Source organism: Akebia trifoliata, chromosome 13, assembly GCF_017979445.1.
Source record: "Akebia trifoliata isolate Shusen 1 chromosome 13, ASM1797944v1, whole genome shotgun sequence".
In the NCBI taxonomy this organism is placed as follows: domain Eukaryota; kingdom Viridiplantae; phylum Streptophyta; class Magnoliopsida; order Ranunculales; family Lardizabalaceae; genus Akebia; species Akebia trifoliata.
In genome coordinates, this window is record NC_141387.1 from 15,549,168 (window position 1) to 15,562,851 (window position 13,684).

Genomic DNA, 13,684 nt, shown 5'->3' on the forward strand with positions numbered 1-13,684 from the left:
TCAAAAAATGAGAACATATGACTCATTATAATTGATCCTATGGATGGTACAAAGAACAGGTCTGCCATCTAAAATTCATCTGGTGGAGCAAACATTAGCAATCTGCCAACACCAACTGTGCTCATTTGACGTTGTTCTTCTGGATTTTACCTGTCTCACGTTATCTAAAATTATTATTATTATTATTATTATTAAAATACATTTTTTTTTAAAGAAAAAAAAAAGAGCTGAGACCACTTTTTAGAAAGAAAAGAATAAGAGCACCTTTTCACTGTAGTATATATCGTTGTGGTATGAGAGTATTGAGTATCATCTCTTGTTCTATAGTTCTCTACTTAGGAATTAGGAATTAGAATTGAAGAGATCAAAAATCCTAAAAACCCTGAAAGGTGAAGCCACCACCAGATCTCATCATAAGATTAAGATGGATGAGTCATGGAGGATGCATATGGGACACAACCTTCCAAGACGAAGATCGACTGAAGAAACCTCATCGGATCGAATGAGACGAAGCGTTTTCGGTGTCAATAGTTCTGAATCCGAAACCCTAAATCCTGATGACTTCAACGATGTCTTTGGAGGTCCTCCTCGCAGCGTAATTTACAGGAAACTATCATGTGAATTTGCAAACAACAGATCCTCATCTTCGACCTCTGCTTTCTACGAAGGTGTTTTCCAATCTTCGAAATTCGTGGATCCAACGAAGGAAGTCGGTCGTAATTTACCAGTTTTCAGGATTCCTTCGATGAGTCTCAGTTCAGCTACTAGAGAAGGAGTTTCTCGAACTACTACTGATACTGATGATGATGGATTTTATAATGATATCTTCGGATCGGATGAAGATCGAAGATCCAAGTCTAATTCAAACTGGAAATCTAAATCGAAATCAAAATCAAAATCACAATCAAAATCAAAATCCAAGTCGAATTCTTCTTCGGTTTTGAGTTCGGAAGATTTGAGCCCTCTTCGTCCTTCGATTGCAGAGGACGTCTTCTTCTCTTCCTTCTCGTCCAAACTCAGGTACTTCTTCTTCTTCTTCTTCACTTCTCGTTTCCAATCTTTCATTGACATATTTGCCCTTATCATTTCTACTAGAAATTTAAATAGTAGAAAGTAATAATAGGGTTAAAAGAGTCATTTTAGCTTCTGAGTCGAAAATGACGGTACCGAAAACAGCTGACAGTTGTGTAGATTGTATGACGTTTTTGCCCTCATAATTTTGGGAAGACTTTGAAATCAACCTGTTCATCGGGATACGCAACTATTCCCTCGGGATACATAAATGTAGATGACAGGTCGGTGTATCCCGAGGAATGAATCTACGGTATTTTAGACCTTCCACGTCAGTTAGTTTTTGAGTTTCTCTGTCGGATTGAGTTAAGAAATCAGCACTCTTTTGGGAATAAAATTGAACAGTAACCGTTTTAACGGAAACATTAATAAGCTTTACAGCTTTACCAAATTTTTTAATTCTTACATATGGTATATAACCAAAAGCAGTTTTTATTTATTTATTTATTTTTATGATGGGATGTCTGACCAGTAAGCCCGATTGGCAGTAGCGTGGCAACTAACCTCTTAACGCACTGTATCACGCCCATATCCCTTGGGTATATGCAATACACCCTTCACAAATCACACATATCAAGTATAATGATATTTCGAGCTAGTTTTTACAGTTGTTAGACCACTTTAATTATTTGTTTCTTAAAAGTATACATTACTCCTTTTTCTTTTGAGTCCACAACCTAACTCCTTTTGTGTACTCATTTTGACCCCCCCTCCTTTCTTTTCACATCACTTCACAAAATCATAAATATCTGATTTGTATATCCCGAAGCAAAGGATATATGGTGATGTGAAGGGGAGTGGAAGTGTGAGTCGAATTATCATGACTCTTTTCTTTTCCTTTCTTTGTTAAGACAATATTAATTAGGATTTAAAATGATATGGATTTTATCTGAAATTTAAGTGATCGAAATTCGAATTTAAAATATTTGATTCCATAAAGTATATCTGAATTAAAATATGGTTTGGATATGAACTAATGTCCTTTGATTCGAGTCGGATCCGATTCGGATACAGATCCATCCCTATATCCGTCAAGATCCGAATGATATATTACCTTGCAAATTGTATTTTTATAGTTATTTCTCTTTGCCTTTATTGTTTTCTTGCTTTTATGCCTGGAGACTTCCTCGACTTCCATTATTTCGTTTTTCTTCTTTTAATATTTATAAAATCTTATACTTATAAAAAAAAAAAATTTAATATTTGGGTGTAGTGGTCAAGGTCTCTCTTCAAAATGGGGAGATCATGAATTCAAGTCATCATTGGGCAATGTTTTAGCAATTTTTTTTGAAATAATTTTGACCCGAATTAATTAATTCGATCGGGTCGGATTCAGATATGGATTTAATGAAAATAAAATAATTGGATATGATTTTATTTAGTAGGATTCAAGTTGGATCCGGATAAAAAAATTGTATATGGATATGGACATACTCATATTTGTCCTGAACTCGACCCATTTTAAGCCCTAGTATTAATGTAGTGAAAAACCTAAGTAATATCTAAATACTAAAACCACATAAAATTTTTCTCTCCCCTAATTTATCAGTCTTTCTACTTCAATACTTGTGGCCCCATGCCTTTGTTTCATCAGCTTAACATAGAATTTTCGAGGCTCGTTCTAAACAAATTTCCTTAGTCACCGTGCTTAACACTGCGCTGACGTGGCAATGGGAGATATCCATAGATTTTTTCTTGATTAAAAAGAAAAAGAAATTTTCTTCATAAAACCAATAATCGTCAAAGTTGTCTAGTAAACTACTTTTAATCTATTTGATAACATCTTTAATCCCTTGTTTTAAGACTCACTCCCTTGGAGAAAACCCTTGATTTATATAGCCAAAATCCCATCATTTTCTAGCTCAAAAATCCTTTTTTTTCGTGAGTCTTGAAGTACAAAGCAAATAGAATCTTAGGGTTGAAGAGTTGGGTGAAAAAATTTGCCAAGAGATTGAAATTAGTGTGGGAAAGAAAGATCAAGGTTTATTTTAATTATAGGTTGAAGAAGAGGAAATTTCGCTTTTTATTTTTTATTTTTATTTTTTAAAGTTTATTAGGGCATTTCATCAGTTTGAAATCATAAGGAGTAACTCAAATATTTACTAAAATAGGAAGGGACTAGTACAAATCACCCATCTTTTATTTATAGTACTATTAATTATGATATATTTTAGAGTCGTGATCCAAAACAATGTCCAATTCCTATAGCACCTTACGGTGTCTACATAGCACATTTCTATTGGAGATTAACACATTGAGTTGTGTGATTGGAAAAAATGGTTTAGTTAGGAGTCCATTGTGTTTTAACTCCAATCAAACGCATGCCACATGGACACCATTACCATTGGACAGGACACCATATGTGATCTGATTCTATATTTTATTTTGTAGTAATGTTAGTATCAAATTTATAGGGTCAACTCCCTTCCTAATTAAGTTTACTAGTGTTGGTGGTCTAACTCCATTAATTTTTATGTTAGTAAGGTGTATAATGATACACTAAATCTTTGTTTGAATATTAAGATAGAGTATATTAGATTATGATTATATTGGAATTTACTTCTAATTAGAATTTCTTTTCACTATTTTCTATATAAATCTTAGTAGGATTCTTCGAATTTGAGATCTTATGATAAAAGCATTATTCCTTTATTTGAATATAGAACAAGTAGTCTAAGAGTTTTGGACATGTTGGTGTTCTTGATGGCCTTAGCCTATAAATTGTTGGATGAAATATTTAATTGACATAATAAAATGAGTGGTGGCCTTGATTGGAATGCCAATAGAATACAGGTTGTTGGATGGTCTGCTCTAATATCGTGATAAGAATTTTCAATAGAATAATGCTGAAGTGACCTCACATCGCACACCCTGACAAGAAAGTGTATGGGAATTATAAATGTTTTTTTCTTGAGATACAAGTGAAAAAGTATTTATATTTCCTATCCACTTTCATGTCAAGATGTGGGATATGAGATCATACTCCAACGCGACTCTTTTCAATAATATCGAATTTTTTTTATTTTTAATACAGATTCAAATTTTGATTCCAACTATAGGACAACATGTTCTATATGAAACAAATAATATGCATTTTTACCGATTCCAATCGTCTAATTAGTTGAGAAAAAATATTCTATTATTGGATAATTCAAACATGTATAAAGTTTAGGTTTGAGACAATGTTTTGGTCTAGAGAGTCTCAATCGAATCATTCGGAGAAAATTTGAATTGCAACAAATCTCAAAATGTCTAGGACTAACCATTCCGAAAAGGTGCAAAACTTTAAATCATATCACTAACTTAAAAAATCAAACATGAAGAAAAATTAGTTTCAATGGTTTGTATTATAATGGGCATCTGATTATCCAAAGCCTATAAGACAGTATTGTGTTCATAAATTGTGACCACTTTTTGTTGGAAATGACAACCTCAAAGCCAGAAAAAAATTCTTGATTGATTCAGGCCAATCAATGTCGGACGGAACTCATCTTCCACACTAAACAGGGAACAACAGAACATACATAGAACCTCAGATGCTCCATGGCCTCGTCCTCCCTTCACAGCATTCCAATATATGGATAACGATCAAAACGAGAACTATAAAAGCTCCAAGTTCGGGTTCTCCCGAAGTGGCTCGTCTCCAGAAACAATCAGTCTCGATCCCAATTCGTACCAAAGCATCAAAGTATCTATGGATGATCTAGAGACTGACTCGCCTTCGTCGGTCATATCTTCTTCCCTTTGTCGAGACCCCGAGAATAAAACCAAGGTTCAAGATAAAGCTCTACAAGAAGAAGAAGAAGAAGAAGAAGTTATGGGCTCTTATGTTATTGAGATCACTTCAGAAAGAATGGATGAATCTGTAGACATTGATGAAGCTATTGCTTGGGCTAAAGAAAAGTTTCAGACTCAAAGCTTGGAATCTATGGATGGTGGAAATCAGAAACAGAACATGAGTCAAACTGCAACAGAACCAGAACTAGAACCATTTGCAGAAAGAGAAGGTGATCGATCTTCCTTTTCCTTTGTTTTCAATATAAGGGTCTACATGATTGTGGTGAAAATGTTTTTCTGAAAAATATATTACTTGAAAATAATTTTACCAAGATTGGGTCTGAAAATATTTTTCCCTTCGGCATAGATATGAAAATTGTTTGCTCAGGAAGAAAGAAGAGATTTTTCTGCTCACAGAAAAGTTGATCCGGGATTTCACATTCACAGACCAATTGCGCTAAACCTAACTAGGATAGTATTGTAAATTGGGGATGGCTTCAATATATGTTGAGTTTAGTCCGGCATCGGACACTAATTGCCTTGTTTCTCTCCTTATAAGCTCCTGGGCCTCTGCACTCATTGCCAATTGGTTTTGAGTTGGATCCCCAAATTTATCAATACATGTGGGTTCGTGTGTTGGTCGAAATCCTAGGGAAGCATTTTGAGGCCCTAAAGAGAGCCGAACATTGTGCCAAACACTTTTCAAAATAGGGGTTACAAGTTTTGGAATGGGCTGATTTTTTGTAAGGATGATCTCTATGGTGAAGATATCATTCTCATAAAAAATCAGCTCATTCCGAAACTTCTAGCCTTAGTTTACAAGTTAAAGAATCGTAGACTGTCCATTTTTTGTGAACCACTTTTGATGCGGTTAGAAGCTTTGGAATGGGCTGATTTTTGGTGAGGATGATCTCCTCATCATAGAGATCATCCTCACAAAAAATCAGCTTGTTCAAAAACTTCTAACCTATACATTGAAAAAATGTTTGGCTCTGTTTAGGGCCTCCGAACACCACCCTATATATATATATTTTATTCTCACAAAAATGCAGAATCATTCAGTAATAAATCACATTTTTCCACAAATTTTCAAAATTGTGTGTTTTAGAAGAGGCTTCTGAATCACATCCCCATTGCTTTCTTCATGTTAAACTCTGCAGAAAGGTATATATCAGACGATCATCTAGAGGAACAAAGAGGTGGTGATGGAAGAATGCAATTTCTTGTGGTAATTACTCTTATTCAAAGTTCTCTTTGTTTTAAATATTATTACGAAAACCTGTCAACAATTCATCTAGTTGCGCAGTTTTAAGTCTTCAATGAGACAAGGTGAGCCATCTGAGTCTCAAGGCCTATCAAGCAAGATTTTTCCTATCTGAATCGTCATCCAAAATTCAATTCATCTAATCCAAGTTTTTGAAGAATTTGTCTGAGCAGAACAAATTGATTGGGATTGACAAAGATTTGGTTAACAATGGGCTTTGTTTGGGATAATAAAGGTGTTGATAAATAATAATTTGGACTTTTCTAGTCTTGAACCACATTTGAGGCTCTCAATCAAACAGGCTGAGATGAGAGGATATTCCTTGGTAAATGGAGGGTTAAGCGGAAAAAAAATTAAATAAATGTGCAAACTGAATTTCCCTTGACTAATGCTGAAGTGATCTTAAGATTGTACCTCATGTCGCACATCCTGACGTGAAAATGTGTAAGAACCAAAGATGATTTCATTGAGATACGAGTCAAAAAGCATCTATGATTCCTACACACTTTCATGTACGTCAGGATGTGCGATATGGGGTACAATCTTTTGGTCACTCCATGCCAGCACGACTCTTTCCCTTTAGCAATGAAGTTCAAGGTAACTGATTTATGAAATGAAAATTTTAATTTTATTTTGGCTTATTTATTTGGCAGGCTAATGAACAACTAATGAGATGGAAGATAGAAGAACCACAACAATCAGAAAAAGATGTAAGCACTTCATGAACATGTTTGTGTGTGTGTGTAAATGGGAACAAAATAAATATAGCCATGTTTAAGTGTTAAATGGTGTGTATGGGAGTGCAAGCGCATGTGTTCATGTTGCTAAACATGTACACAGTATTTGATCTTGTATTTTACTCATGTAGTAATGTTCACAAGTTTTTTGTACAAGCTCTATTGCAGTTTCTTGTCAAAATGAGAAAATGGATTACAAAGTTTGAGAAGATTTTTCAACATTTTTTTTGTTTGTCGCCAAAAGTAATGTAAATTGTCCTTATATCTCGAATCCTAGTACCCTCCAGAGTCGAGATTTGCTGTTAGTGAAAAATAGTGCTAAGCTGACGAACCAACGAAACAGTGCCACATGTATGAAAAAATAAACATGAAATCCAAACAAGAAAATTTCTCCTCAACTTTCGCACCACTAGTCAATCATCTTTTCTATTTTGAATACACAGGGCCTTGTGTTATTGGCTCATCAGCTTAACACCCATATTTCTTAACAGCAAATCTTTATTCCCCGTCCCATGTTAAGTAAACAATGCACCATTTTTCGGTAACACAAAGCTCATGAATAACCATTTAGTTGTATAGCCCACAAACTATTGCATGATTTTTGTATTTCTATTATTTTAAAATGTCACAAGTCATAAATGAATGAAATAATTATTTCATTAAAGATACAAACAAATGAATGAAAATATAATTCGCTAACTGTTTTATTTCGCCAAAAAAAAAAAAAAATGTAGATGGAAATGGAGCTGCTAGAGGAAACCATAAGACTCTGGTCAGCAGGAAGAGATGGAAACATTCGGTTACTGCTCTCAACACTACACAATGTAAAACCTCTGAGATCTTTTTCTATTATTTATTATCATTTAAATTTCTGGATTTTTTTATATATATTATATGTTCTTGCTCATGGAATTTGTATCTGCAAATGTAATTAATGATTTGGGTTTGGATACAGATTCTATGGCCCTCAAGTGGGTGGTACGCAATCCCTCTTACGAACCTATTAGAAACCTCAGATGTAAAGAAGGCGTATCAGAAAGCGAGGCTCTGCCTTCACCCAGACAAAATTCAGCAAAGAGGTGCAACACTTCCACAAAAATATGTTGCAGAAAAGGCATTTGCCATCCTCCAGGTACACCTACTCTACTAGTGTTCTTTCTGCTAAAACTGTGCAAAATGTTTGATATTCTTGTCTTTAGAGAACTTATATTGATACACCCACCACTTCTTATTTTGACACACTCGTCAAAGAATTAAATAGCTAGGCCTCAATGGGCTGGGTATAAGCTTTTCTATTTTTTCATCACCATCACTCATAGACCTTGCCAACTTAGTAACTTACCAAGTTGGGGTTTAAGAATAAGTTGGTGAGGAAATATTTGAGAAAATCAAGAAAAGAAAATAGGGAAAAAATTAAACTATGGTTAAGATTGTGTTAATGTCCCTAGCTACTACTAAGTAGTGTTCTCATTTTATATTACCAAATCACATATTAAACTACAATAATGAATCATCAAATCCCATATTGATATAATGTGGACATCTACAAAAAGTAATCACAAGTCTTCAACACATTCAAGATTTATATTGTTGGAAATATAAAAAAGATAACAATCATGAAGCAAGCTAAGATTCATGAATTGATTAAAATCATCAACTTCAATGTGATCGTCATTCTTTGATATTTTATGGGTAAAATAATCACCATAATATTTATCATATTAAGAGCAGCGTCAAAATCATTTTTATTTTTCATATTTAATCATGAAATTGGTAAAAGTTGCAACTTTTTCATAAAAATCATTATTAAATCACAATTAAATCTATGAGGGAAAATAAATCACTATTTAATCGTGAATTTTCAATAACTCACTGAATCTAATAGAAAGAACCGACGGAACGAGATAATAATAAAGAAAAAAATAATCAATTAATTGTTGTGTACATCCTTTTTTGGCATATTATACATAAATACATTAATTGGTGAACTATATAATAAACAGTCGGTTTGGTAATATAAGATATCTTGTTCTATAATGCCCTCTCAAATGACCACTTGATGTGCTTGTAGGACGCATGGGCTTCATTCATCTCCCAGGATATCCTTGGCTAGTGGTGGGTTTTCGAGTGTACCCCCAAGAACTTGGTTATTTTTACATAAGAAACATCAAGTCAAAGTACTAGGAAGCAATGAAATTTAGTTTACAGCAAGAAGCCTATTATGAGATTATTAAATCTGCATCCTACTTGATTTCATGATGACCGCGACGATGATGACAACTACCATGAAGGGTGATGATTTGATTGTAAACAATAATATTATTCAAACATTCATTTGTCTTTCCAGATTTTGATCTACTGAAGGACTTTAAAATGGTTTTAATATTGTTTTAGAGATTCTATCGACACCACCTTCTTTTGCTAACACCATCCCAATTCATATGTAAACAAAGAATTAGCACACATCTAGGAGTGGCTTTAGCAAAAGTTGATGTGGTGATAGAAGCTCTCTTTTTTTTTTTCCCTCTTTTCATGTTTCCGTGCAGAATTAAGATCATCAAAGAGAGCGATTCAATGTCAGTCAATTGGTAATAATTTAAAAAAGAAAAGAAAAAAAAAAAAACAAAAACGGTCATAGTAGTCACCAACCTCCCCCTCTCAAAATCATTTTTTATTGATTGATAAGTTGGGGTTGAGGAAAAGTATATTACTAGCGAGTAAGTTAAATCTTCCTCTAAAAACAACTCGCTTAAGCTCTTGAGGGATAAGATTTTCATCCTCATGTACATAAAATTGATCAACAAAAGAGCCTAAGCTTAGCTTAAAAATCAGTAGCCCTTTCTGTCTCCCTCCAAAAGAATTCAAAATCACAAGTAGCAAAAGTGCTACACAAGAGCTAAATCTCCTTTATGATTTCCAAGTATTTTCACGATGCTTCAAACTCATTTTCGATGCAGTTAATCGTATAAAGAGAGTCTAATGAGATTAGTACCTGAGGAATATCATGATGTCTAGCAAATTTCAGCGCCCCATAAATAGCATTGACTTCTATTAGGATGATATCCTTTTCCAACATGTTACTCCATCCCCCAAACATGAATTTTCCTGCACTATCTCTACCAATAAAATCTAACCCAGCACCATGTGATCTTCGGGACCCATCCGTATTTATTTTAACAATACTTTCATCAGGGATTTATTAGATTTAAGTATACAAAATCTTTATCATAACTATTATTCTATAATTCCCAATAGGATCAAAAATCATGAATATATCTCAAGAACTTATTCATATTGATAAGAGTCAAAGTTAAGGTATTTATCTTGTGTTATAATTAAAATTGTTGATCCAAATTTTATTGGAGGTGTGTCTTTCGCAATCCACGTGTTGCTGAACAAAGTGTGTAAGCCCCAATGCGAAATCCTTTTAATTCTAGACTCGCATTATCTTTCCTCTCTAATTGGATTGACTAGGGTTCTAGTGATTGATGAAGATCACTATATTCAGGACTTATCAATATGTTTTGTGCGTCTCTCTTTCGTTATGCGTTGCCAATCCTCTTATATAGATGGAGATAGAGGGCTTAGAAGTCCTCTCTTAGTAAAATTTCTATTCATCAATGTTTCTTACTAAACTTAAAGAGTATATTACTAATTCTAACAATATTGAGAATTTACCTTAATATTGACATTTGTAATATTAGAATCCTTGTACAAGTAAAATTACTAATACTAGAGATCAATGGGCCACACAAATTGGGTTCTAACATTATCTCACTTGGCCCATTAGATCGATTGTGTTAAAGAGAATTTTTTTTACAAAGTAATTTTGAAAAAGACTCAATTTAGGATTCTATAAATAAAACATTTTGCACGTGATCACGAACTTTAAAACTTTGTCAATATTCCCAATATTCAATTATATTCTATAATGCCATATTTCGAATAGATAATAATGTGAGTCATAACGGTTGTATGCCATCTATGCCATACTTCCTTTTATGTACCACACCATCAATACCCTTTCTGATCTAGCCTTTAATTGTGCCCATTTCATTTGTCTTGTTAAGACATTTCCTATGTTATTTAAATTCAAAACAAAATATGATCATAACATAAATGCAAATATAAAATAAACAGAAACAAATTTTATTTAGTACTAATGTTAATGTCAATTCCATAATCATTTCAAAATAATCTATTTCAAATACATAAAAGATTTTTCCAAAAGATCCATTTTAATAACATGTTTTTTTGTAAGCTTTTGGTGATAATCCCTTTGTTAATGGATCAATTATCATTTGAATGGTACTAATGTTTTTTACAGACACTAACTGTTTCTAGATTCTCTCTAACCACCAAGTGCTTGACCTTAATGTGTTTTACACCATTCGAGTATTTTTCCTTCTTAAAAAAGAATACAGCTACGGTATTATCACAATATATCTTCAACGGCCTGACTATAAATTCTACAACCCTAAGTCCTGAGATAAGATTTCACAAATATAGAGCATGATTCATGACCTCAAAACATGCCATGAATTCAGCCTCCATAGTGGATGAAGCATTAATGCTTTACTTCACGCTCCTCCACAATATAGTTCCACCTGTTAGTAGAAATACAAAATTCGATGTAAACTTTCTACTATCAAAGCATCCGACAAGATCTGAATTCGAGTACTTGACTACTTCTAGATGATCTGATATTTTATAAGTGAGCATATAGTCCTTTGTCCCCTGTAGATACCTCATAACCTTTTTGACAATTTTTCAATGATATAGTCCTGGGTGTTATTCTGATATCTACCTAACATTCCAATTACAAAACTTGTTTCTGATTTGGTACATGTCTGAACGTACATCAAACTCTTAGGTCCCGTTTGGTTTAGTTGCCAGAATCTGCTATCAACTTCTACTGTCAGAAACTGTTGTCAGAAGCTGAAACACTAAAAAACTTGTTTGATAGAGTTTTGTAACGTGTTATGCTATTTTCCAGAATCTGGTAATTATTGTTTGATACAGCTTCTAGAATTTGCTGTATTATGGTAAAATAACTAGAATACCCTTAAGATTGATAGTGCACCCAGAATGCATAAAAAATTACCAGAATACCCTTATAAATATATAATTATATTAAATATATATAAATATAATAAATTTATATTAAAAATTTATAAAAATAATTATTTTAATTTTAAAAAATTTATAATTCTTTAAAAAATTATAAAAAATTTATAATTCTATAGAAATTTGGCAGCATCTTCTCTTAAAAATGGACATATGAAAATTTTCTGATAAACAAAATACTTGTATAATACGCTATCCAACATAATGCACCCAAAATGCATAAAAAATTATCAGAATACCCTTATAAATATATAATTACATTAAATATATATAAATATAAAAACTTTATAAAAATAATTTTTTTAATTTTAAAAAGTTTATAATTCTATAAAAAATTATAAAAAATTTATAATTCTATAGAAATTTCGGCAGCATCTCTTCTTAAAAATGGACATATGAAATTTTCCTGATAAGCAAAATACCTGTATAATACACAATGTTGATAATGCACCCAGAATGCATAAAAAATTACCAGAACACCCTTATAAATATATAATTACATTAAATATATATAAATATACTAAATTTTACTTCCTCAATCTCTCCATCCTATATATAATAAACCCAAAGTCGATACTTGATACGATACAAACAAGAAATATAACATTAAGCAAAATTAATTATTAAAAAAAAATTAAACATAAAAAATATAAATTGAGTAAGAAGCCAAAATAGAATGAGTACATAAACGTGGTTCTAAACTTTAACTTCCCTAGATTGTCGAAACTACCTATATAAAAAAATATGATTGTCAAAATTAGGTAAGTAATTTTGATTTCTTTCAATGGTTTGAAAGGAAGAGAGCCAAGGAAGCATGATAAAGGATCTGTAAGCAACATTGAATAAATCCCATAGCACAATCCATTACATCCAAATTGAACCACCAGTTCAAGAGTCATACATGAATATGTAATACAATCAGGATAGAGTTATCAATTTTGGATAAATTTGATAGCATCCAAAATTTAGACATGAATATGTAATACAATGAGCAACTCCAACACTGAAGTCCCATGGATGGAGACGCATAGTCAAATTTTACTTTTTTTTTTTTTTTTTTTAGAAGGGCACATATTTGCAAGCATAGACAAATAAATCATAAAAGGAATCCTTAGCCATTACAACATAGAAAATAAAACAAAGTAATGCTTACAATTCTGTGACAACCCTGTGTAGAGCATGTGATGCCAGACCACGGTGGTAGATCACCATCTCCACAAGGATCATCTCCAACCCAATCATAGACCACCCTCCATCCAAGAGACACCTTTATTTCATTCAAGGCCTTCATTGAATATCATTTTGTACTCTTATAAGAAAGCATCGGGAAAGACTTTAACTTGTCCTCATTAACAAAATCAAGTCCATTTCACCATTAATTCTGAAACTGAAAAATTGCCATTAACTAGAAAATAAAGCTAAAAAATCCTTCTAATTTGTGGCTGAGAATTTCCAAATAGCACTCACTAATTGCATAGCTTTTAGTTCTACTTAATCAGATCAATAGGTATTTTAAGATCTAACATATAGTTTAAGTAACTAACTTCAACTTTCTATCCAACATAACAAGATAAAGAAAAGCACGCATATATATTTACGAAAATTCTTACAAAGGATATATTTGATTTATAAAAAAAAAAAATTATAAATTTATAAATTAGATTGTTGAATACCCGATAATATTCGATTCGATTTATTAATTTTTTTT

General features: G+C 32.5%; 1 protein-coding gene across 1 annotated transcript; it reads left to right on the forward strand.

Moving 5' to 3' along the window:
* Positions 1 to 265: 265 nt before the first annotated feature.
* Positions 266 to 9,195, forward strand: LOC147387989 (Chaperone DnaJ-domain superfamily protein). Its single transcript, XM_086421204.1, has 7 exons — positions 266 to 1,020; positions 4,537 to 5,078; positions 6,009 to 6,076; positions 6,766 to 6,822; positions 7,584 to 7,673; positions 7,805 to 7,981; positions 8,921 to 9,195. Exons 1-7 carry the CDS (start codon positions 425 to 427, stop codon positions 8,960 to 8,962), a joined length of 1,572 nt encoding a protein of 523 aa, XP_086277330.1. The 5' UTR covers positions 266 to 424; the 3' UTR covers positions 8,963 to 9,195.
* Positions 9,196 to 13,684: the final 4,489 nt, after the last annotated feature.

Coding starts and splice junctions, on each gene's coding strand:
- LOC147387989 (XM_086421204.1), top strand. CDS start 425: ATGGATGAGTCATGGAGGATGCATATGGGACACAACCTTCCAAGACGA. Junction 6,077..6,765: donor GAAGAATGCAATTTCTTGTG/GTAATTACTCTT, acceptor TTTATTTGGCAG/GCTAATGAACAACTAATGAG. Junction 6,823..7,583: donor CACAACAATCAGAAAAAGAT/GTAAGCACTTCA, acceptor AAAAAAATGTAG/ATGGAAATGGAGCTGCTAGA.